Here is a 22758-nt window from a genome sequence, read left to right as displayed (position 1 = left end):
ATGGGGGGAGGGGGTTCCAGTTCTATTTTAAAAACTGAAGCAAGTTTTTAAAGAGTGTGTGTATGTGTGTGTGTGTGTGTGTGCACACACACACAATTTTATATATATATATAAAATAGAGAGAATAACAGGACTTACAAAGAAATAAAGTAAAATTTGCAGAAAAAATTCAAATAGGAAGTTCAATCTACCACTAGTAGACTAATACAAATCAAGTGCACTACTTTCATGATATGAAAATTATAATTAAATAAGTTGAATTAATGATCTCATTAATTCATTTTCTCAAAAGTTACCTATGGACAAAAAATTGCAGAAATTATATTTGATTACCAGATGCAAATTAAGTAAAAATCATTTAACATAAATGTAAGTAACACTCACTACTCTCTGCTCCCAACCTGGTAGAGAAGAAAAAGTCTTCTAAATAATGATTTTATTTAGCTATCCATTTAATTGCTTTTTTTCCCTCAAAAAGGCTCAAAACCACTAAACTCCTTAAGTTGTGACTGTGTCCTCAAAGAAGTAAAAACATTAAATGAGTGTACCATATATTGAAAGTTCAAAAATTATATGCAGAATATAATTTATCATTTAAATGGGGTTTTATAACCGTTAAATAAGAAAGAATGATTCAAAGCAGAAAATTCAACAGGCTAAAAAAAGAAAAAGAAGAAAATAAATAAATAAATAAATAAATAAAATTATAAAACCAATCAAAAGAAATAATCACAAAGGTGTAATTAATTAGAGAAAATAATTAACCTGTATAACAAAAGCAGAGTTTGGAATGTATAGGAAAGAACCAAAATGCAAAAATTTATCAAGCTAATCAAGTGAAATTTTTACAAAATGACAAGAAACAAAACAAAAATCAAACAAAAAAGGAATGAGAAAGGCTAATGTACAAGAAGCATCACCACCAAAGTAGAAGAGATAAATTATATTTTACAATAATTTATGGTAATAAATTTGCAAACCTATTCAAATGATCTTTTCTAGAAAAATATAACTTTCCAATATTGACTCAAGATAATTGGAAAACATTAATCACACATAAAAGCAAAAAAAAAAGAAGAAATTGAATATACTGATATAAAGTTTTTATTTTATTTAGAAAAGGGGCAAGCTCATCTTTTTAGTTGGAAAACAAAATTCACCATTAGGTTTATACGGTTCTTGTAATAGATTTTACCTGGAACTACCTTTTCAAGGATGATGATATGGCAAATACAATGTCTTCTTTTGAGGCAAAGGTTGAACAAGTTTGCTAGAAGCCCTCTTGTAGTATTAGAGATTCCTACATTCAGAGTTTGTTAACTGTGACAACAGAAATCTACACAAGTATCATGCATGCAGACCGTTTTCACAGCACAACCCCTAGACTTGAAACCCAGGGGATCCTATGAGAACCTAAGATCACAAGACCTGGTGTGTAGTGAGTAGAAGTCCTCCTTCTCTCAGCCTGAGTTCCCTGTCCTCTACCAGTATCTTTGAGACTGCGACAAGCTTACCCTTTGCTTGTAAGTAGGGTAAAATCTCATCCCCTTCACATATCTCAATAGCATCATGGGAGAATTTCTCTAACCTTTAAGGAACTGAAATACCCAATGCTATTTAACATAGATCGGGGGAGAGGGGGGTTCCACTTTTATTTTAAAAACTGAAGCAAGTCTATGAAACCAATCTCTTTGACAAATTACAAAATAGAAGAACTGCAGATGAACAGATATTCTAAATCAAATTATTACAAATTGAAGCCAGTAATGTCTTAAAATTTCAATAAACCCTGATCAATTAAGGTGTTTTTAAGAATGCAATTTGGTGTTTGGAAAATCTATATATAATTATTTTAATTGGTAAGTGGGGAAAGGCATTGCAAAACTGGGAAAGGGAGGTTACCTGAAAAAAAAAAAAGATCATAAATATCTGAACTGTGTTCATGGAGTATTATCACAACTACATAAAAAAAATACTAATATATAGAAAAACTGAAATGGACTACAGTCAACTATTATAATAGATGCCCCTAGCTAGTTTTTAAAAAAACTGTAAGTGGTAATGGATTGCCAGTGCTAAAAAAAATCAAATTTTATGTAAATAGTGCCTTAATATTTTATCAGAAGTAATTCTGGGGCATAGCAGCAACAGGGGACATGGTGTTTCAGAGAGATGCAAAACTAGAAACTTCCTCCTCATTTAATGGATTGCACTCAAAGTAAACATTCAAAATATATTAAATTCATATTTGGGAATCACCCAATTCTGTGCTCCCATCTTCTTCTCTCTCCTGGTGCTACTCTGTCCTGATTTCTAAGTACTTAAAATCACTGCAGTCCTAGGTCTGAACAAAATCGTGAAGTGCCCTCTGATACAAAGTCAACACTCCGGCCACCACTCCTCACTGAAAACATTCATTCCTCCAAGAGTCATAGATTTCAATAAGGCATTTTGAAAAAGCAATGTCATGAGGCTAATAATTCATATTATTGTGTGTGACTAATTGTTGCTTAGTCACATGAGAAATATACATAATGTAAACCATGTGCCTAATTTTTAAAAATTTTCGTGTGTCATTAAAATCATTTTGGTGGTAGGAAGATTATTCTTGCCTGGAAAATTTACTGGTGAGTTCTTCAGTTTCCAGGTTTATTACACATTCATTTCCCACTATTGAGACCCCAGAAGGTGTAATGTGTTTTAATAACTCCTTACATTTCCGGGCAGGGGACAAGGGGCACCATTGTTTGTTATTTGAGTGTTGTTACTATTTTTAAGTCTGGTTTCACAACTTCCATCTTCCTGGTGATGAATTTTTCAAAGTGAAGCTAGGATTTTTGTCCAATGCTGAATGTCTCGAACACAGAAGTACTCACAGAGCAGTTGTATGACAATGAAGAAATGATGAGTGGACAATAGGAAAATAAGTTAAAGTTGTAACCATCTTTAAAATGATCGCAGATTAAATCTGTTTCCGATTTTTACTATTTTTGTACTTGGCTGCCCAGTAAGGCAGTGCCCACTGCCTCTGCAAGCTAAGGATTTTCTGTGCAAAAGGGTCAAGAAATGATTTGATCGCTAAGTGTGGGGCTGCTATGGCCAAGGGAAGAAATGCGTCTTAAAAGAGAGAAACAAGAAGTAAAACAAAAACCAAGAAATTTAGAAAATATTGGAATATTGTCTCATTTGGAACTTAATCTAGAAATTGTTCTTCCAGGACACTGCATTATAGCCCTCTCCTATATATCCTAAATCATAGAGAGGAGAGCAAAACTAGAGAGAGAACACCCAGAGAGAGGTACTGACATTGAGAAGGCAGTGGGCCTTAACAGACTGAAATACTGCAAGCTCTAGCTCTGTATGGACCTTTCCAATAGTAGCTAGAGATATACTAGTAGGACAAATAAGGTATACTGAAATTTTAACCTTAAGCAATTGCATTTACAAATAAGCACTTTGTAAAAATGCCATGACATAAACAAACAACAACAGCAAACTACCATAGAAATATGATAAGGAATTGTCCACTGAGGAGAGATTGAATTTAACTTCAGACATAGAATTATATGCTCTCTCAACTTTGTGAATATTTTTTCTTAAACTATTTTATTAGCTGTTAATATTTCCAATACAGTAGTGTGTTTTCTTACATCCTTTAATAAATCTATAATGGCTTTTATAGTCTTCTATTAAAAAATATCCACAGATCATCCATAATCGTGATCAATCATTTTGCTACCCCAGATTAGTATTGTAATGATGCCTTTGTCAGACTTTTTTCTTTCCAGGAATGCTTTACATTACATACACAGTTCCAAAGTTAACTAATCCTGTTTAAACAGGAATAAGATCAGGTTTGCTATGAGGAATTGTACTGTCTTTCCACTATTTAATACTCAACAACTAATCACAGTCATATATCAATAGCACCATTAACGATAAAGCATATTATTCACTACACATTGCATGTTTGGGTCGCATAAAGTGAACTCTGTACTTTGGGTCACATAATATGAATGCATAAGAAAGATCTAGCCTAAAAACAGACAAGAGACAACTTCATATAGAGTAAAGGCTATTTGATAAAAAGCATTAAGCTCTTTCACAAAATCTTTCAATACTACAAATCAATAGACAATTTAACTATTTCAATAGAGAGAAAAGACTGGATGACAAATTTTTCTCATGTTATTATTCAGGAGAGAGAGACTGAGACACAGAAAGAAGGACTCCACATCTATACACAGCATGAGTGTATGGTAAAGTATCCAGAGTATGGGGTTGGTGCAGTATGGAAAATACCTTCAAAATATCCGTTTCCAGCTACTGTCATATGTGCAGAGGGCAAAATCATCAAAACAGGCATCCATCCATCCATCCATCCATCCATCCATCCATCCATCCATCCATCCATCATTTAACAGGTGGATTTACTGAGTGTCTCTACTATGCCATATATAGTTCTGAGCTTTCAGACTGTAGAGAAGAATGTGGCAGAAAATTCCCTGCCCCCTTAGAGAATACATTATTATAGCAGACTACCAGACAACAAACAAATACAAATGAGTGACAAAAACCAGCTCAGAAAAAAAAGTGGGATAGGTCACATGAGGCTTCCAGGAGGCTGGGGGTGGGCACTTGGGAGTAGTAAGGCAAGGACTGGCTTTTTGAGGAAAAGAAATGCAAATGTCAATAATCTAGGAACTGGTTATACAGAATGCCCTCCACCCACCGTAGCTAGCCTGCTGACCATGCTTTGCCATTTCCCTTGTTATCATTGCTCCACTAAAGTGCTGAAATGCCAGTCAATAAATTATCATTGAAGTCCCACTATGTTCTCAGCACCAGTACGATTGGAAAATGTGATTGGGTTCAAATAACTAATTTTACTGCTGTGATAAAATAGGAGGTGAGTAACATGCTGAAGTCAGTAAATAGCTCAAATCTTCTTGCTCTGGAAGGTGCTTTTCAGTTTTAGCTTCCCTAATCTCTTCATTCCTCACATGTGAGTTCCAGGAATCCCTCCAAGAGGAGGCATCATTTATTGCCACTAGATGGCACCAATTATTTTCACATTTTTAGGGAAAAAATCTTTCTAGGTAATGACCACATTTAAAATGGAACAATGCTACTCAGTCCCACTATTAATAAAACTGCTATAGTTTTGTTAATAATTTTACCATAGGATGGACCATAGCAATAGCAGTAAATACAGTATGTTTATTCACTCATATGCAAGTTTATTCAACATACATTTATTCCAAAATTTTTAAAAATGTATTGTCTTTGGATATGTGAAAGGAAATCATAATTGAATATCAGGATCAAATATAGCTGATAAAGTATATTATGATTATACACATATATTTAAAAGTTTTGAAGAAAGTGGTTTTAATAAAGAAGAATTAATTATATTTTGTGGAAATTTTCTCATTGTGTCTCTCAAAAATAAATAATATTTCTAAATATATTTTTAAAAACCCATGGTATTAATAAATTAGAATTAATTGCAACAAAACTATTGTAAAACATTAAAATTGGATGGGGTTATTTAACTACATATATGTAACTTAGTTACAATCTGTACAAAAATTTAGTATGTACAGCAAATTGGATGGGGTTATTTAACTACATATATGTAACTTAGTTACAATCTGTACAAAAATTTAGTATGTACAGCTTTATAAAATTTGAAGGATAAAAATTTGGATGTTAAATATACATTTTTATCATATTATTTCCCTGTTTTAAAAAAGTAAATATATAGTGCCATTAAAATATTATGGAAATTTTTTTCTGAAGGGAAGGAGTTTGAAATAGTCTCACTTATCAAAAAAGTGATTGGTAAATATTCAGAGTATGTTTATTCAGAAACAAAACAGAACCATTCTCACATCACCATTAAAAACATAAAAATGGTTCCAGAATAAATAAAACCTATGTTTTTATATTAATGCAAATAAAATGAGTGCAATAGTAAGGTGAGGGTACCCATTGAATGTACTGAAAAGTACAATATGCTGCATGAATATGTTAATTACTCATGCATTACCTAGAAAAATGAAATGTTTATTATGCTAACAAATGTATTTTTAAAATCTAAACATCCTTGCTACTTCAACATGAAAAATGTGTCTCAAATTCACTGCTAATTTGACTGCCACTATATTTCTTTCACTTAAGACAGTAAAAAAATAATACTTACTTTAATATCTTCCAGAGTCTTTTGCCTTGTTTCAAAGAGCACTGTAAATTTCTTGTCTTCATCAAAGATTCTCTCTTCACAGAGTTTTTTCTTCTCCATGAAATGCTCAAATATATTTTGTGCATTCTCCCTTTTATATCTTACAACTAAAAAGTTCTCCCTGTGAAGAAAGAATTTCATGTGCCACAAGTCAATTCATGTTGCAATATTTAATGTTCACATGTAAATGTTTATGATAAATTTTAAAAGACCCAATCTTACAGCTGAAAGATCTCGGGAAAATTTTGTAGTTCTTTCCAAAACTGTGTGTGTGTGTGTGTGTGTGTGTGTGTGTGTGTGTGTAAGTGCCATTTCTGTCTTGCAACCAAGTACATCCTGCCTCAGAGGCAAAATAACATTGATGGTAAACTCAGTAGTTACCAAGGAAAACTACTAGTAAAAAAAAAAAAAAAAAAAGCATCCAAAAGTGGTTAGAACAATACTGACAACAACAAACAAGCTCAAGAAATAATTGCCGAAGTTAAGCAGCAACCATGAATACAGAATAAGCATAGCTGCAAATGCTTAGCAGTCTTATGTCACCCACATTAGCTGAAGCTTCAACAGATAGAGAAAATTAAATCACTAGCACGGTTAGCTATAAAGGCAGCAAGGCTAACATTCTTGGAAAGGTTCAAATGTTAAAGTGCTTTTAATAATATATCATTTAATATAACAAAACCCCTATGAAATAATAATCATTATTACCATGAGCAATTGAGGAAACCTAAACTTGCACTATTAGCTTGTATATCCTTCAAGTAGGTAGTAAAATAAATGACAGAACCAGAATTCAAATCCAGTCTGTCTTTCTCTGCTTGATTCAGCAGCGGTACACTGACTACTCTGTCTTCCCTGTGGCTGTTTATAGAAATTGAAAACATGACTCTTTGCTCACGTTTAGTATATAAGAGCCTCTTCTACATGGAATAAAGTTCCCTTTCATCTGCCTTGCTCTGTTTCTTCCATTTCTTCATTCATATCACCCACTCCCCAAATTCCTAAGAGATGACTTATTTAGGTATCCAATAATATGGACCTTTTGGAGCACAGGGAACAAAATAAATTCATACCTGGAGGAGGCAATATGACCCCAAACATAAAATGTTCCTAGATGCCTCCAACAAACACTGCTCTATCCTGAAAATGTGTATTTTGTTCTCTACACTAAGTGTTTTGAGATTAGAGTATATTCAATATAGTATGTTATTAATTATATGACACATTATATATGTATATGTTTATCTACATAAATCATGTTTCTCATAATAATAAAAAGAGAAAAAATTCTGGTCTTATGAGTCTAGTTTTGAATCTTTCTACTTCCTGGCTAAAAAGCAATTATAAAAATCAAATGAGAGCCAAGGACAGCTTTGTTTATTATTGTTAACATTCCATTTTAATTGTCTTACATATGCAAGATTTGTCTCTGAATCAATCTCTAGCCACTTGAAGGTGCACTTTTCATTTGCTATTTCTTTGTCCTTGTTGGGGCCTGTGACAAGGCCTAATATTGGTTCTCTAAATAATTATTAATTTGATATGATCACCTATTGGAAATAGCAATAGATTACTTCTAATACAGCTTGTCTGCAGTCAATTTTCCTGGCAATCCCAGTTTAGGAGACTTGGTATGCGCAGTTGGAAAAAGCACATACTTTGGAACAGGATGGAGCTAGGCTGGAGCTGGTTCTACCAACCAATTCGCTGTGATCCTAAGACAGTCATTTAAATTTCCTGAGTCTTTGTTTCCTTAGTATTTATTAGGAAGTAATTTATAATTTAAGAATTTGCTCTGAGAATTAGATGAAATGAGGGATAGATTGCCCAACAAAGTGCCTGGCACATTAACAAGTCATTCAATGTAGATTTAAATATTCCTGGATGTTATCCATCATGGACATTAATCATTAACTGCATTAACTGTTTTCAAGATAATACCCCAATATTGGCTTAATCTTTTTTCTCTTTTGCCTGTGGGAAGGCAGAATCTTGTCAAGACTAGAGAGGGATTTGATTTACTGGGTCCTGACTACCCCTGTTATATGAAAGGTGTTATAATGTAGCCACAGTATAGAAGAATAGTTTATGACTGAAATAGTAATAAGAGTGAAGAAAATTTTTCATTAGCTCCTAAGTTTATTGTAAATTACATAATTTTAGGTTTACGCCTTTGAATCCCACTATATTGTTATGGGTGTTAAAAAATGCAGATAAATAATTTTCAAAGTAAAATTTAAGTTTCAGTGTTTTTTCCCAAGATACACTGAATGTAATTTGGCTTCTCTCAGATAAAGACTGTATAATCATATGAAAAAAAGGGTTTTTAATCTTATGGTTATTGCTACGCAAATCTTTGTTGGGTGCATTGACTTGAGTCCATAAAAGTACATGGGTTCAGGCTATGCCTTACATTTTTTTTAGAGTCTTTATCTCTCAAATAATCAATTTGATTGTGCTAATGTTTATATTAACCTTCTATATTTAAATCAAACTGTCATTCCTAAATATGACCGGCATATATACTTCCAATAGTTCTCTAAGCCCAGTTCTTAGTGCTTTATAAAATCAGCAAACAAGAACCAAAAAGAATAGAAGAATACATGACTTCCAGGTGAGGGTCCATGGACACCCTGTGAGCCTTGGAGCATAGTCCTTCTCCAAGTTAGCCATACTATCCCTGGCCGGGTTTATCCCCAACTGATGAGGTGACTGAATAAGAAGCTTTTGAGAATTGTGTGACTGAATTGTGAGGCTTTACAGAGTATCTATTCCTAAATTTTTACCTCAGAACATTAATAAAAAAATGGTTACATAAAAAAACATAAATTATTAAGACTGGCACATAAATACTAAGAGATAAAAAATATTTATTACATAAGAATGTTTATTATGTTTAATACTGAGAATAAAAGCCTATCATAAAGAACAAAGTTCATATACTTGGAAAAGAAGAAACATCACTAATTATTCATAAAGTAATAAATCCAGGGAGTCATGAAGAATGGATATCACATGTGTATTCAACATAAAATTACGATGGAAAATGTAGAGCAATTTAAGAATAAAATTTACATATGAATTTTATCTCTTCTATCAATAATATGTAAATACAGTTAATATTTGGATCAAATTTACTTACTTTAACTGTTCGATTTTCTTTTCAAAATCTAAATTCTCCTGTTCCTGTTCTTTTAATTCTATTTTCAAATCAATTATTTTTACATTAAAAGCATTCGTTTTGTCTTTAGCTGACTCTAACTCTTCAAAAACTGCTGAACGTTTATCCTGAAAAAAAAAAAAAGCAGGGATGTTTTATTTAAATATTTAAATTTTCAAATCTTTACAATTTAGGAGGAGACACAATTTGCATTGGCTGTGTGAAAATTAAAAACAAATAGTAACTTCTTATCAATTTAGGTAACAACGTTCATGAGTGTCCTCACACTCGACTGAATCAGGTTCACTCCCTGTGAATTGGGCTGGCAACTAAAAACCACAAACACAGAAAATACCTTTTGGGGGGTACAGTGATGGCTCCTCAGTCTCTGCCCCCAAAAGGGAGGCAAAAGAGGCAGGTAAGAGAGTAAGCACCCCCTGAACCTTGTTTTTTATTGGGGAAAAGTGTTCCATGGAACATTTCACCCAAATAAAGCAAAGGGATAATATTACAAGAGAACCAGGGGTCGGGTTTTGGAGGGTGAAGTCTTGCTTGGTGATGTCTTGGTCAGAAGTTTGACTGACATCTTAGGTGCTGTGTGGGATCATAGGCAGAGCTCAAGAAAACGACACATACGTCGCACAGCCCAGTCAGAGCAGCAACGTCAGTCCAGTCCCCTCACGTGCTCAAATGCCCATAGCTCACACACACACAGCCCATGGATGGCTCGCAGCACATGAGCACTTGTTTTGCAAACATAAAGTCTGTCTAATAAAAATTATTTTTACAAATCAGTTGACGATGATGATGATGATGATGGAGGAAATAATTCTAAGACTTCCAATGCTAATTAATCTTTAGGTATTTTATATATATAAACATCTCTGTTCTCCACCATATTGTGGCAAGATAAGACTTTAACCCCCATTTATTCATTAGTAGTTCTCACCATTATAAGACAACATCTCCTCTGCAGACTTCCCCTCTTCCCTCAGTTCAGCCCCTGAGCGACCCTACCCTCTCACATAGTACTGCACTGCTTTTATGGCTCTTCTCCCAGTATATTTAGGTGCCTCTTTCCCGGCCTACTCCTTCCATTGGAGAAAAACAATACTGACTCTGCCAGTTAAATTTGAGTTCAAACTCTATCTCCAGTGGAGATGGAGATTTACTTTTATTTAACCAATATTTTAAAGTATTCTTGATGCTCAGTTTTAAAACAAAAAAACAAAAAACAAAAGGAAACACACAGACGGACATGCACCAGATATGAAGGCTAACTTCAAGAAACTCATGAGAATCATTTCATGCTTACAATGCCCTTGAGGTATGGAAGAGAAAAGCTGCTTGGGGGTTATGCAGATATCACTATAATACAGGTCACAATGTCCTTTACGAAATGAAAATTAAAATACAAATCTTTAAAAATTATTTTTGGGCCTTGAACTGTACTTCTGATTGAGATATCTCTTACATAAACAGTGGCTCCAATATGGTGTCACATAACTTAGAAACCTTAAGCTCCACATTTTCTTCACCAATGAAAACACAATGGATCTGTTTTCCCTGGGAAAATAGAGTATCATTTTTCCATGTACAGTGAATTATTTTTATTTCATCCAACCAACTAAATAGAGGCCTTGCATATAGGCCAAGCACTAAGATGAATTTTTAAAAAGTGACTTCAGTTGACTAAGTGAAGATATTTTTGAAGGACAAAAATGACATTAGTAGTTGGATTAGAATTTAAGAATTTTGTATATTTTTACTTTTTTGAAAATCAACCTACATAGCCAAATTATATTATACGTTAATATTAAAGTAACTATATTACTTCAATGATTCAAAGTACTGCATCTGAAAAGAAACTAGTGACTAGTTCATAAGCATATTTATGTTTAATGTAAAATTTTGTAGTTTCAAAATATCAGATCAATAGATTTGGAACTAAAACAATAGACAATAGAAGATTCCATTCATTAAATAAAAGTGCAAGAATGTCGTCTTTTACTTAGTTCCCTTTCAACTCCTTTTCCTCCATTTCTTCTTTCCTTTTCCTTCCCTCCTTCCTATCACTTCCTTCTTTCTTCTTCACTTCCTTCCTTCCCTTCTTCCTTCCTGTTTTAAGACATTCAGGCTGCTAAAACAATATACGTTAGAACAGGTAATGCATAATCAACATAAATTTCTTTCGTACAGTCCCAGATATTGGAAAGTCCAAGAACAAAGCACCAGCAGATGTGGTGTCTAGCGAGGGCCACTCTCTTTCAAAGATGGCACCTTCTTGCTGTGTCTTCATGTGGTGAAAGGGGTAGGTAAGTTCACTGGGGCCTATTTTATAAAGGCATTAATCTCATTCACCAAAGTCGAGCCTTCATGAGTTAATCACCTCCCAAAGGCCTCACCTCCTAATATCATTGCACCAGGAATTATTTCAATATATGGATTTTGGAGGGGCACAAACATCCTTTTTTCTTTCCTTCCTCCATCCTCCATTTGCTCTTTCCTCTTTCTTTGCTTTTTCTCTTTTTCATTTCTTCCTTAAAGTTCCAAGCAATAGAAGCATGCATGGCAATTACAGAAAGCGATAGACTTCGGCATTAATCCAATTTGATTTTGGCTTTGAATTGTATCCTGATTAGGGGCTAATGCCCCTACAGGGTCCCCCAGTGGAAAAGATAAAAACAACACATGCTCACATGCACAGAGTCCTCTTAGTGCAAAAAAATGAGAAACGCAAGACATTCACATAACATTGAACTTGACTGACTAGTTTTCATGGACACAAAGAAATTGTAAATTCAAACTTTTTGAAATATCATTTCTTACCTCAGTTTCCATTAGGGCAACACGAGTTTTCTTCCCCTTTCTTCGTAATTTTTTCTTTGTTTTTTCCACCTTCTTTCTAACAAAATCCCTCTTTACAACTATGTCATTCAGTAACTAGAAGACATTACAATATTAAGTTGTACAGCATTTACAACTCAATTTTCATAGTTTAGACCAAATAGTACCTAAGTGACTATTTTAATAATGACAAAATTTGTTTCAGTAAATAGAGCAAAAGAATCACTGCATGTGAATGACAAAAATATAATACGATGTGCCAAATCTCAATATTCTATTTGTATTAACTGAGAGAACCAAAATCTAATCCACTTCAGTTAAGTAACAAAAACAAATAAAATTTCATAGAAATTACAAGACCTCGTTATGATATTTAAGATTCTTTATCAAAATTAAAGGTCTAAAGCACAAATTTACAGCAATCATTACTAAGAAGTGTGCAAAAACTTATTCTTTCCTGGAGTTTGTGCCAAGTGACTTGTTCTTAAAATTTATTATCTATTAAAATACAATAAAATTAAAAATGATCACTGAAGTACAAGAAGATGTAAAAACCCTGGCTATTACAAACTAAGGGGAAACAAATTCATTAATCTTTTCAGGAATTCATTATCATACTCAGACAATTACACTGATGCTTTTGATGTAATTAATAAATTTCTATCATCAATGCTTAAGGGGGGGCCATTACTGAAATAATGTGTCTCACTAGGCATTACTACTGGTTATATAATCATTCTATCAGTACTAGGATAGCATTGACAAGCTGTATGTAGTACTCAGAACTTGTTATTTCTTATGTGTTATGACCTTGTACAAGTGAATCAACCTGGTTAGGCCCAAGCTTTTTCTAGTCTATGATACAAGCAGACTCCCCCTTGTCTATTTCCTGGGCAGGAGGCTTTGAAGATCAAAATAAACATTTATAATACCAATGCTTTGTAAATCACATTTTTTAAATAAAAACAATTTGAAAATTATTTATGACTGAGAACATAAAGTTACATCATCATTTGCAAAGGAAAAAAAAAATCTTGTGCCAAAATGGCCCGAATAAATAAATGAATATCTTCCCTGCAGGGAAGGACAAGAATATATAACTCTTACCACACCCTCTACATCTCCATAAGACTAATGATACAATGTATACATATTTTTCTAGTAAATTTTTCTTTGGGAAGGGCTGGTAATATTAGTTATTGCCATAAACTTGTGGTTTTGAAAATATTTTATCTATGTTTGCTTTATTTTTCACCCTAGCTGTCTCCACTTGTATATGCATCAAAAATTTACCATGAGAATGTCAGGAACCTTATATTTTATTTTCAAGTAAATATAACTTTAGCATTCCATCAAAAAGCTGTGAAGATTCTGAATTTAGTTTTCCACAGTGGCAGACGCACCAGATAAGGCACTGCTCACCCATTTGAAAACTGTTCTTCCTACATACACAGTAAGATAGAGTATGGGGTTCTAAGTAATAGGTCTTGGTAGACAGTTCCACTGTACATCTGTGGTGCATTGCTGAAAGAGTTACTTAGTGTGTCCAAGATGTTCCTAGGTGAAGTCATAATTTCCCAAATAACAATGTGAACTCACATACCGAATTTAGGGGCTTAAAGAGTCCTGCAAATTATTTTCTGAATTAATGATAAATGCTTACCTGACTCTGTTCTTCATGGAGCAATTTCAGTTGTACAGAATCATTATCTAGTGTGAGCAGAGGTTCCAGTATTTCTTGCAGTGCTAGAGCATATACTGCTCTCTCTTTCAAAAGCTCTTTTTTCTCAATTAACTGATTTTCTTGAATGGAATAAATTTTGTTCTGCCAGCAAAATTGTAAATAATTTATTGTTATCAATTTTCCATGTATGCATAGTAATTAATGAATTACCCACTTATTTCCACAGCCAGATAGTCATCTTTTTGTTATGTGAAAATCAAATAATAGACTACACCATAAAAAGCAATAGGCACAAGTATGGTATATTTAAAGAGAGCACAGCTATTGTTAGAAGAAATGAGCGAAAAAGTTTTACAGACAATAAAATCAAACACTTAAATGAGGATGAGGGAACGATATTTTAGAGAATACCCCGACAACACATATAGGAACTAGGCAATTTACACCTTCTAAGACCACAGAAAATCAATCAATAAATAAGACGTTAAGAAATCTTGGGCAAAAAGTCTGAAAATACTCAAAAAAGGATTGGCTCTAGGTCAGCGGTTCCTTCGACAGAAAACTTATAATTTTTTTTTGAAAATATTCAAAAAAGATTATTGATCAAATATGTATAAAATAACAGAAGGAATCACAAAATGTGTCTTTGCTTCAAAGAGGACCAAAGGCAAAAACAATTCACATAACACTATTCTAAACTGCTTTGTCTCTTGGTTTTACTAGTTATCATGCTTTTCTTTCAAAATTTTACTAGTTATCATGCTTTTCTTTCAAAATCTTTGCATGTAAATATCATAGTGTACTTTTTCTTTGAGGGTTAAATCAAGAAATTCATGTGAGAGACACTAAAAGTAAAGAAAACATAACATCATCATAAAGCAAACTAAAGAGTTAGACACTGAGGAATAAGATCTCACTGCCCTTTTACTAGACTGGCAGAAATTCCCATTAAGCCACAAAATGAGATATGTGTATGGGAGGTCAGTTTCTTTATGCATGATCAGACACTGCTAGTTGTACACAGAGGGCAACTGTCATCAGCTAAGGAGAGAAAACTGCTAGCTTGCAAACCAAGCAGTGACAAGATGCCTCATTACAGGCAAATTTAAAATGCTAAGTAAAATGCAAATTAAAAAAAGAATGAAATATCGAAACCAAATGAGTATTACCTGAAGTATCATCCCCGTAGTCATCTGATTTCGGATACGTCTTTTCAAGAAATCTTCTCTAGCCTATATGTCATGAAATTTTTTAAAATGGGAGTTTTACTCACAGACTATTAAAACATATTCTTAAGGATAATTGCAAATACATGATATATTTATGTTGTTCATAGAGAGTAAAATGTTCACTATCATTTGTGTATTGCAAAATATTTGAAAACCTTGATGTTATTTGAGGCAAAGGAATTAAGTGTGAGAACACCAGGAAGCAGACTACAGAATTTCATTCGGTTTATACCTTAAGAGTTCTGAGGTTAAAAATAAATCTCAGAATAATCAAAGTAAAATCTAGACCGTCATAAATTCCTTTAAAAAAACTATTAAATTTCTTTTGAATGTTACTTTTCAGAATGAGCACCTTCGACTTTGAAAACAAAATGAATATAATTAAACTGTGAAGGTTGCAAAATGTGATCAGATTCTCCAAACTTTCTTAAATTATTATAGTCTTGCTTTAAATTATCACACAAACCCCAAATGGGAAGTAGTTCATAAAGTTCCTTCTATTATAGGCTTATATCTTGGAATGCCTTATTTTAGAGAGAAGTTGGCCTGAACTTAGACTATCCTACAGATTCAAAAAATATATAGACTTGCAAAGTGGAAAAGAGAGGTTTAGCTATGTCTCTAATTTCCATGTTTCTTTACTGAAGTTATCACATTCTATGGAAAATATAAGGAAACAAGCATGTAGGGTTTTTCTTCCAATTCTTCCTCCTCTTTGTACATCCACCCATTAAGATTATGCTTTCCTAAATAAAACAATAATTCCAAAGAAGAAACATCAAGGTGATAAGTAAATCAATAACTTCAATACATTTTACCTAAGAACATATCTAAATCCAAAACAAATACAATAATGTATTTTTTATATTGATAATTTAAAAGAAATTACAGTAAAATCCCATTGTGTATATATGCCATTCATTTACTGAAGGACATCTAGGTTGGCTCCACAGTTTAGCTATTGTGAATTGGGCTGCTATAAACATTGATGTGGCTGTGTCCCTGTAGTATGCTGTTTTTAAGTCCTTTGGGTATAGTCCGAGGAGAGGGATAGCTAGGTCAAATGGTGGTTCCATTCCCAGATTTCCAAGGAATCTCTGTACTGCTTTCCATACTGGCTGCACCAATTTGCAGTTCCACCAGCAATGTATGAGTGTACCTTTTCTCTCACATAAAAGAGAATAAAATCATGGCATTTACAGGTAAATGGATGGTGTTAGAGAAGATAATGCTAAGTGAATTTAGCCAATCCCAAAAAAACAAATGTCAAATGTTTTTCTCTGATAAAAGGAGGCTGACTCATAGAGGGGTAGGGAGGGGGAGCATGGGAGGAAGAGATGAATTCTAGATAGGGCAGAGGGGTGGGAAGGAAAGGAAGGGGGTAGGGTGATGGAATGTAATGGACATCATTATCCAAAGTACAAGTATGAAGACACGAATTGGGTATTAACATACTTTACATACAGAGATATGAAAAATTGTGGTATATATGTGTAATAAGAATTGTAATGCAAAAAAGTACATGTATAAAACATGAATTGGCATGAACATAGTTTGTATACAAAGATATGAAAAATTTTGCTCTATATGTGTAATAAGAATTATAATGCATTCCGCTGTCATGATTTTAAAAAATTAAAATCAATTAAAAAAATAAAAATTTTAAAATTTTAAAAAAAGAAATTACAAGTCCCTTCTAACATAATAAGAGACAGAGTTTACCTATTTATTTAATACTTAATACAAAGGGAACACAATTTTAAAATGTTTCAATAATCTGGAGAAAAATATATTCTATTCCAAAATACAGTTTCACATTTGACCTTTGTCAGAAACCAATTGACACAGTGGCACAGGCCTGAAATCCCAGAGGCCAAGAGGCCGAGGCAGGAGAATTGCAAGTTCAACTCCAGCCTCAACTGATTAGCAAGGCCCTAAGTAACTTGGTGAGATATGGTCTCTAAATTAAAAAATATGAAAACAGGGGGTGGGGTGCTGGGGATGTGGCTCAGTGATTAAGTGCCCCAGAGCTACCGTAGCCATAAAAAGCATTTCTGAATTAATATTATGGATGCCACTTTTGAGAAGTTGCTGTATCCCAGGCCCTTTACCAGAGTTTTTTGTATATAAAGGCAGCTCTAGCTGCTGCATAGGGCTCTGTATCAATGGCAAATTGTGCACACTGAGTTCATACAAAATGAGGACAGGTTCAGATGGGCAAACATTTCAATTAACATGGTGCTGTGTGCATGTTAGTGCATCTGTAAGTTGTTCATCATATTCATTTAGTGATATAGCTACAGTGTTACCTTTCCCCTTGTTATAACATATACCTAAATGTCTGAGATAATCAACTTATAAAGAGAAAAGAGTTCATTTTGGCTTGTGTTTGCAGAGGTTCCAGTCAATGATCAGTTGATCCCTTGCTTTTAGACCTATGGTGAGGCAGTACATAAAGGTGAGATCATGCAGTAAAACAAAACACTCATCTCGTGGCTGGGAAACACAAGAGAAAGAAGAAGAGACTGGGGTCCCACAGTCCTCTTTGGAGGCATACCCACAGTGACCCAAAGAGCTCCTACTAGACCCCACCTACTAAAGCTTCTACCATCTCCAAATAGCTCCATGCTATGGACAAAGTCTTCAACACTTGGGCCTTTTGGGGACATTCAAGATCCTAACTGTAGCAACTACTATAATTTGGTTTCAAAGATGAGAAATTTGAGGTCACTGAGGTCACAGAGTTTGTCACATTGACTATCAGCACCAAGGACCCTGATGTTGTAGCTTGTACACTCTCCATAGCACTTCAGAGCAAGTTCCCTCCTCCCTTTCCTCAGCATCCAGTGCTGTGTCACATATTTGTTGAATGGATAATTTATTGAAAGATAGGTTCACGATTAACAAACAAACAGCATTGGATCTCCAGATTGAGAAATTAAATTAAAAATTTCAGGCTCTTTCAAACTCAACAGTATGTTGTTGTTGGGTTTGTCTTTTGTTTTTGTTTTGTCTTGTCTTATATCATAAGAAACTCAGGGCCCGCTCCTCATGATCACACAGTTTCATTTGTAAGTAGCATCTTGAGAATGGGTGGCAAAGTGAGGTCTCTGAGATGTTTTTCTTGACACTTGGGGAAGTGGGAGTGATTGTGAGAGGGTCAGCGAGGCTGACCCTGACTTAGGATTACAGCAACATGTATTCTTAGAGTAGGAGCCTTCCAAAGGAAGGCTGCCTTCTCCAGCAATGTGGCCTGTGGCCTAACTTGTGCCCTGCCTCTGAGTTCTTCAAACTGTCAATTCATTGTAAAGGGAATGAGAGCCCAGAAAAGTTGCCATGTCACAACTGTTCCAAATAACTGATTCAACTGTGCATAATTCACAGATGCCAAGTCTACTGGGAGAATAATTGTTGGGGGAAAAAAAGTTTCAGATTCTTAAAATATCCATTTATTGGTTACTATTTCTAATTTGGATAACCAAAGTGCTTGACCCAAATCAGATCATGAGCAAACAAAGAGATGAATCTGTATTGAGAGAAATTCCACCAAGTAACTGGCCTCGACTCCTAAAAAAAAAATGCCAATGAAATGAAAGAGACAATGTTTTTAAAATGTAAGAAATTCTACTAGTCAAGAAGTCAAAAATGTTGTAATGGATAAATGGTAGGCCTGGTGTTATTCGTAATAACAATCCATCAGATTAGAGAAATTTGCATACGTCCACCTATTTGTGCTTGTTAAAAAGATTTTTGTCTGTTGGCTCCAAATCCACTCTTACACTTTGTTTGGTTTGGTTTCCACTATTGGGGATTGAACTCAGGGATGCTCTACCACTGAACTATATCCTCAGATCTTTCTATTTTATTTTTTGAGACAGGGTCTCACTAAGTTATTGTGACTGGCTTTGAACGTACTACGGTGTGCACCACAGCTCTCAGCAAATCTACTTTGTGATTTGCAACATGGAGCTGGATGCTCCTGTGAACCATTTCTTTTGCCAGCTAGAATGAAGTTAGGCTTTTTCAGCAGAGGGTGTGTGGAAGGACATACAAAGCACAGCAAAGGACTCCACCTCCTTGTCCCAGTGGACTGTTGTTATTCTCTTTCCTCCTGCAGAACTGCTGTCAGCAGGTGCATGGGGAGCTGGTGGCCCTGGCTCTCTGGTGAGGTTCTCTGCCTAGACATTCCCATCAAATTTGTCCAACACTGCCAGGTGGCTAAAGATGGAGACACCACCGTACACTCTGCAGTAAGATCTCGCTCAGCTTTGTGGAAATGGCAGCCTCTTCCATTCTCATTCCTTCTTTGGGGTTCCCCAACAGCCTTTGAGGCAGCGACTGCTTCCCACACTTGCCATTACTGAACTCTTTAGAGCAGGGGATTCAAAAACATTTTTGTAAAGGGTGAGAGAGTAAATATTTTAAGCTCCTCCAGCCCCAGGTCTCTGTCACAACTATTCCACGGGGGTTGTGAAGAAAAAGAATAAAAAGAGATCCAAAGATGGAGCCTGGGGAATAGGAATGGCAACAGTTCTGCTGCAGGAAAGTGCTGGAGCTGAAACCTCACCTTTGACCTGGATGCTGCCTGTCCTTTAGCAGGCAGAAACCAGAAGGTGGCAGCAGAGAGCCATTCTACTGGAAGGCTCCCTTATTAGGGGAAAGACACTGAAGAATAGATGGCACAGGCAGCGCTTGTTTATCTGGAAACACATTCGAAAAGCAAAAAGGGAATCGACACCAATTATAAACAGAGCTCAGCTGGAATCAAGGAGATAGCATTCGTTTATTTCCAGAGACAGAGAAAAACCAAGAAAAACGCTGGAACACTCATGGGAAGTTGAAATCAAGAATGAGAAATCTTAGTATCTTACAAGAAAATTTAAAAGAAATCATAAAAGAAAATTGAAATCTTAAAAAGAAAATTCGTGAGATTTTTGTGCAAACAACTGAGGACTGCACTGAATTCCTGGGACACGGGAGCTCTGGCTCTGAGTGTGTGTTGTTGGTACACGTTTGGGTGGCCAAGCTTCTCTCAGATATAAAAATATATCTCTTTCTTTTTTTATTTACACGTGCAGCTTTTGTAGAAATGTTTTTAAATTACAAAGAGTCACATCAATTAAAGTAGTGTGAATCCCCAAACCCATCTATATTCATTGTGACCTTTGGATGTCACTTCTTTTTTAGGTTCTGAGTTTGAAGTTGGGAGACTCAAGCTAAGATCTTTCTACAACCACTAAAATAAAGCAGAGTCCCATTGATTTTTTAGAAATCCCACTTTGAATTCATCTGTAATTTATCCTTATATATTTAACCACTCTTCTACTATTTTCTTATTTAAACTTTCCTAGCCCACATTTCAACAACATATTCATCATTTCCATAAAGCTCTGTTATCTGCTTTGTTCTAAGCCCTGGGAATGCAGCAGTGTGCACAAGATAGGCTACGTTGTTTCCCTCGTGGACTTTATTTTCTGTTATTATATTATTATGTAACCTACATTATTATTATAGTCTGCTACTGTATAATTGTTAACAGGGGTTCACTTGATGCTTTGACTATATCCCTTGTGACTCTGAAACTTACATGTTTTCTTTCTTTTACCAACCTTCTTCTCCCTGATCCTCTTTTCTCTAACTTTCTCCTTCCTGATCTTCTCCTCCCTGATCTTCTTTTTCCTAGAGCTTCTCTGCTATTCTTTTCCCTAATCTTCTCCTCCCTGGTCTCTCCTGCCTAATCTCATTTTCTCTAAATCACCTTTTTAAAAAAAAAAAAAAAAAAAAAACCCTGTTCCCCATGATGGGCAGAATGACAGCCTTTGGAACAGGAGTCCCCTGTGTTTCTCCTTTGCTAGCAAAGCAATAAACCTTCTTTTTTCCTTTTTCTCAAAACTGTTTCCCCCATTATTGGATTGGCTTTGGGGACAAGGACCGTGCTATTCGTGCTATTTGCAACATAACCAGTTATAAATATCTTTAAGCATGTATCTTTGTTGACTTTGTTTATCTTTGCTATCTGGATATTTTTTTTAAGATTTTTATTTTTGAGTAATGTTACAGTTACAAATTATGAATATTTTTAAAGTTACTCATCTATATTAATTAATCACTTCCCAGAAAAGTTTGGTTTACCCTCAGTTGGACACTTCAACACATATGAATTAGTATATCAGTAGATATTGATCATTATCAAATATTAGTTTTCACATATGAGAAACTGGAATAGCAACATGTTCTTTTCCACAAAAAGACAATGTGGAGAAAGTAACTTACCCAAGGCATCACTCTTACTATGCCCTCAACAAATAGCTACTATTACTTTCAATGGGCTATTTAGAATGTACACATTTATCACATTTGTCACAAGACAAACTCAAAAGTAAATTGTGTGAATTGTTAAAGTTTTTTGTTGTTGTTATTTTGTGTTTTGGTTTTTTTTTTTTTTTTATCCTGAAGTGGTCCCCAGCTTCAGAAAAGTGGGGCTGACTTTGCAAAAGATGGCAGGGGGCAACTATTCATTCTGCTCAGTGAGGAGTGGATTTGAAGCATGTGGGCAGTTCTTTTTACAGCACTGTGATCTACAAACTGCCTGGTGCTCTGGAATCAGTAACTCGGAAGCCGGATGTAGGTACTCCGTATTCTTACGTTATACAAGGTGCAAGAGCACATCTCAGAATATCCTGCTCATACCATGGATGGAATTATTATGTGTTAGACATACAGGATGAAGTTGAACCAAGCACCACACTCCTGGTGCTCCAAGTAGTTTATAATTAATAGCAAATATTGACTTTCTACACTGAAACTCTCATGATCTTTTATGTAAGCTGGGTTTCTGCCAAGATGTGATTTTCTTCTTATTTATCAGAAATGATTTTTTTTAAACCTACTAACCCATAAATTAAATCTAATTCTCAAGAATAACTTTATAAATTTCAGGTTAATGACTTTTTTCACAATTAAAAAATATATAAAGATATACAACCTTGAATTTTCTTCTTGCTTCTGCTATTTTATCTTCTAAACCTTCTACTTTATATTTGGCTAGATGGAAATGAGAACCGATGTGATACGCCTCCTTGTAGAGATATTTGAGAAACTCTTCATTCTTTGCTTTCATTTTCAGCAAAGATTGAATCTCCATCTCATACTCATTTTTTCTCCGTTTGCTGTAAAAAATAAAACCAAATGATTAATATAATGATTGTAATTATATGTATATTGGGGCAAATTAATATGGTTATTCTAAGAGAATAGATACTAGGCAAATATATTAATTAATAATAAAAAAGGGAAGACATTATATTTGATGTTTCCAAAAATACAAAATAACCAATTAACTAACATTTGAATACAGAAAATGTGTCCTAAGTTTCTGTTTCTTTTTCTGTATCTCCTATTGGTTAACCCTGATTGTCAGGCTGTGTTCAATCTCAGAACTTCAACAAGGAAGAATTGGGGAGAAGCTTTCCTTCACCCATCCATCTGCCGTGTTGCTCTTCCTCATTCTCTGAAACAGAGATGGAGTTGGTGGGCTGTGGATTGAACCTCTGAAATCTTGAGCCCCAAATAAAATTTTCCACCTGTAAGTTGT

At 34.6% G+C, this 22758-nt stretch overlaps 1 protein-coding gene across 1 annotated transcript in view; it reads right to left on the bottom strand.

Annotated features, from left to right (window-relative positions):
* Positions 1 to 22758, bottom strand: part of Ccdc178 (coiled-coil domain containing 178) — a 395200-nt gene that overhangs the window by 230815 nt on the left and 141627 nt on the right. The window contains exons 14-19 of the mRNA XM_078030207.1: positions 22150 to 22333; positions 15105 to 15167; positions 13915 to 14076; positions 12234 to 12347; positions 9387 to 9532; positions 6206 to 6365 (exon numbers count right to left, since the gene is read on the bottom strand). Coding sequence (XP_077886333.1) covers positions 6206 to 6365; positions 9387 to 9532; positions 12234 to 12347; positions 13915 to 14076; positions 15105 to 15167; positions 22150 to 22333 — 829 coding nt within the window. The remainder of the gene's footprint in view (positions 1 to 6205; positions 6366 to 9386; positions 9533 to 12233; positions 12348 to 13914; positions 14077 to 15104; positions 15168 to 22149; positions 22334 to 22758) is intronic.

The sequence above is a fragment of the Ictidomys tridecemlineatus genome, chromosome 13 (assembly GCF_052094955.1).
Source record: "Ictidomys tridecemlineatus isolate mIctTri1 chromosome 13, mIctTri1.hap1, whole genome shotgun sequence".
NCBI lineage: Eukaryota > Metazoa > Chordata > Mammalia > Rodentia > Sciuridae > Ictidomys > Ictidomys tridecemlineatus.
This window is presented reverse-complemented; position numbering and strand designations above follow the sequence as displayed.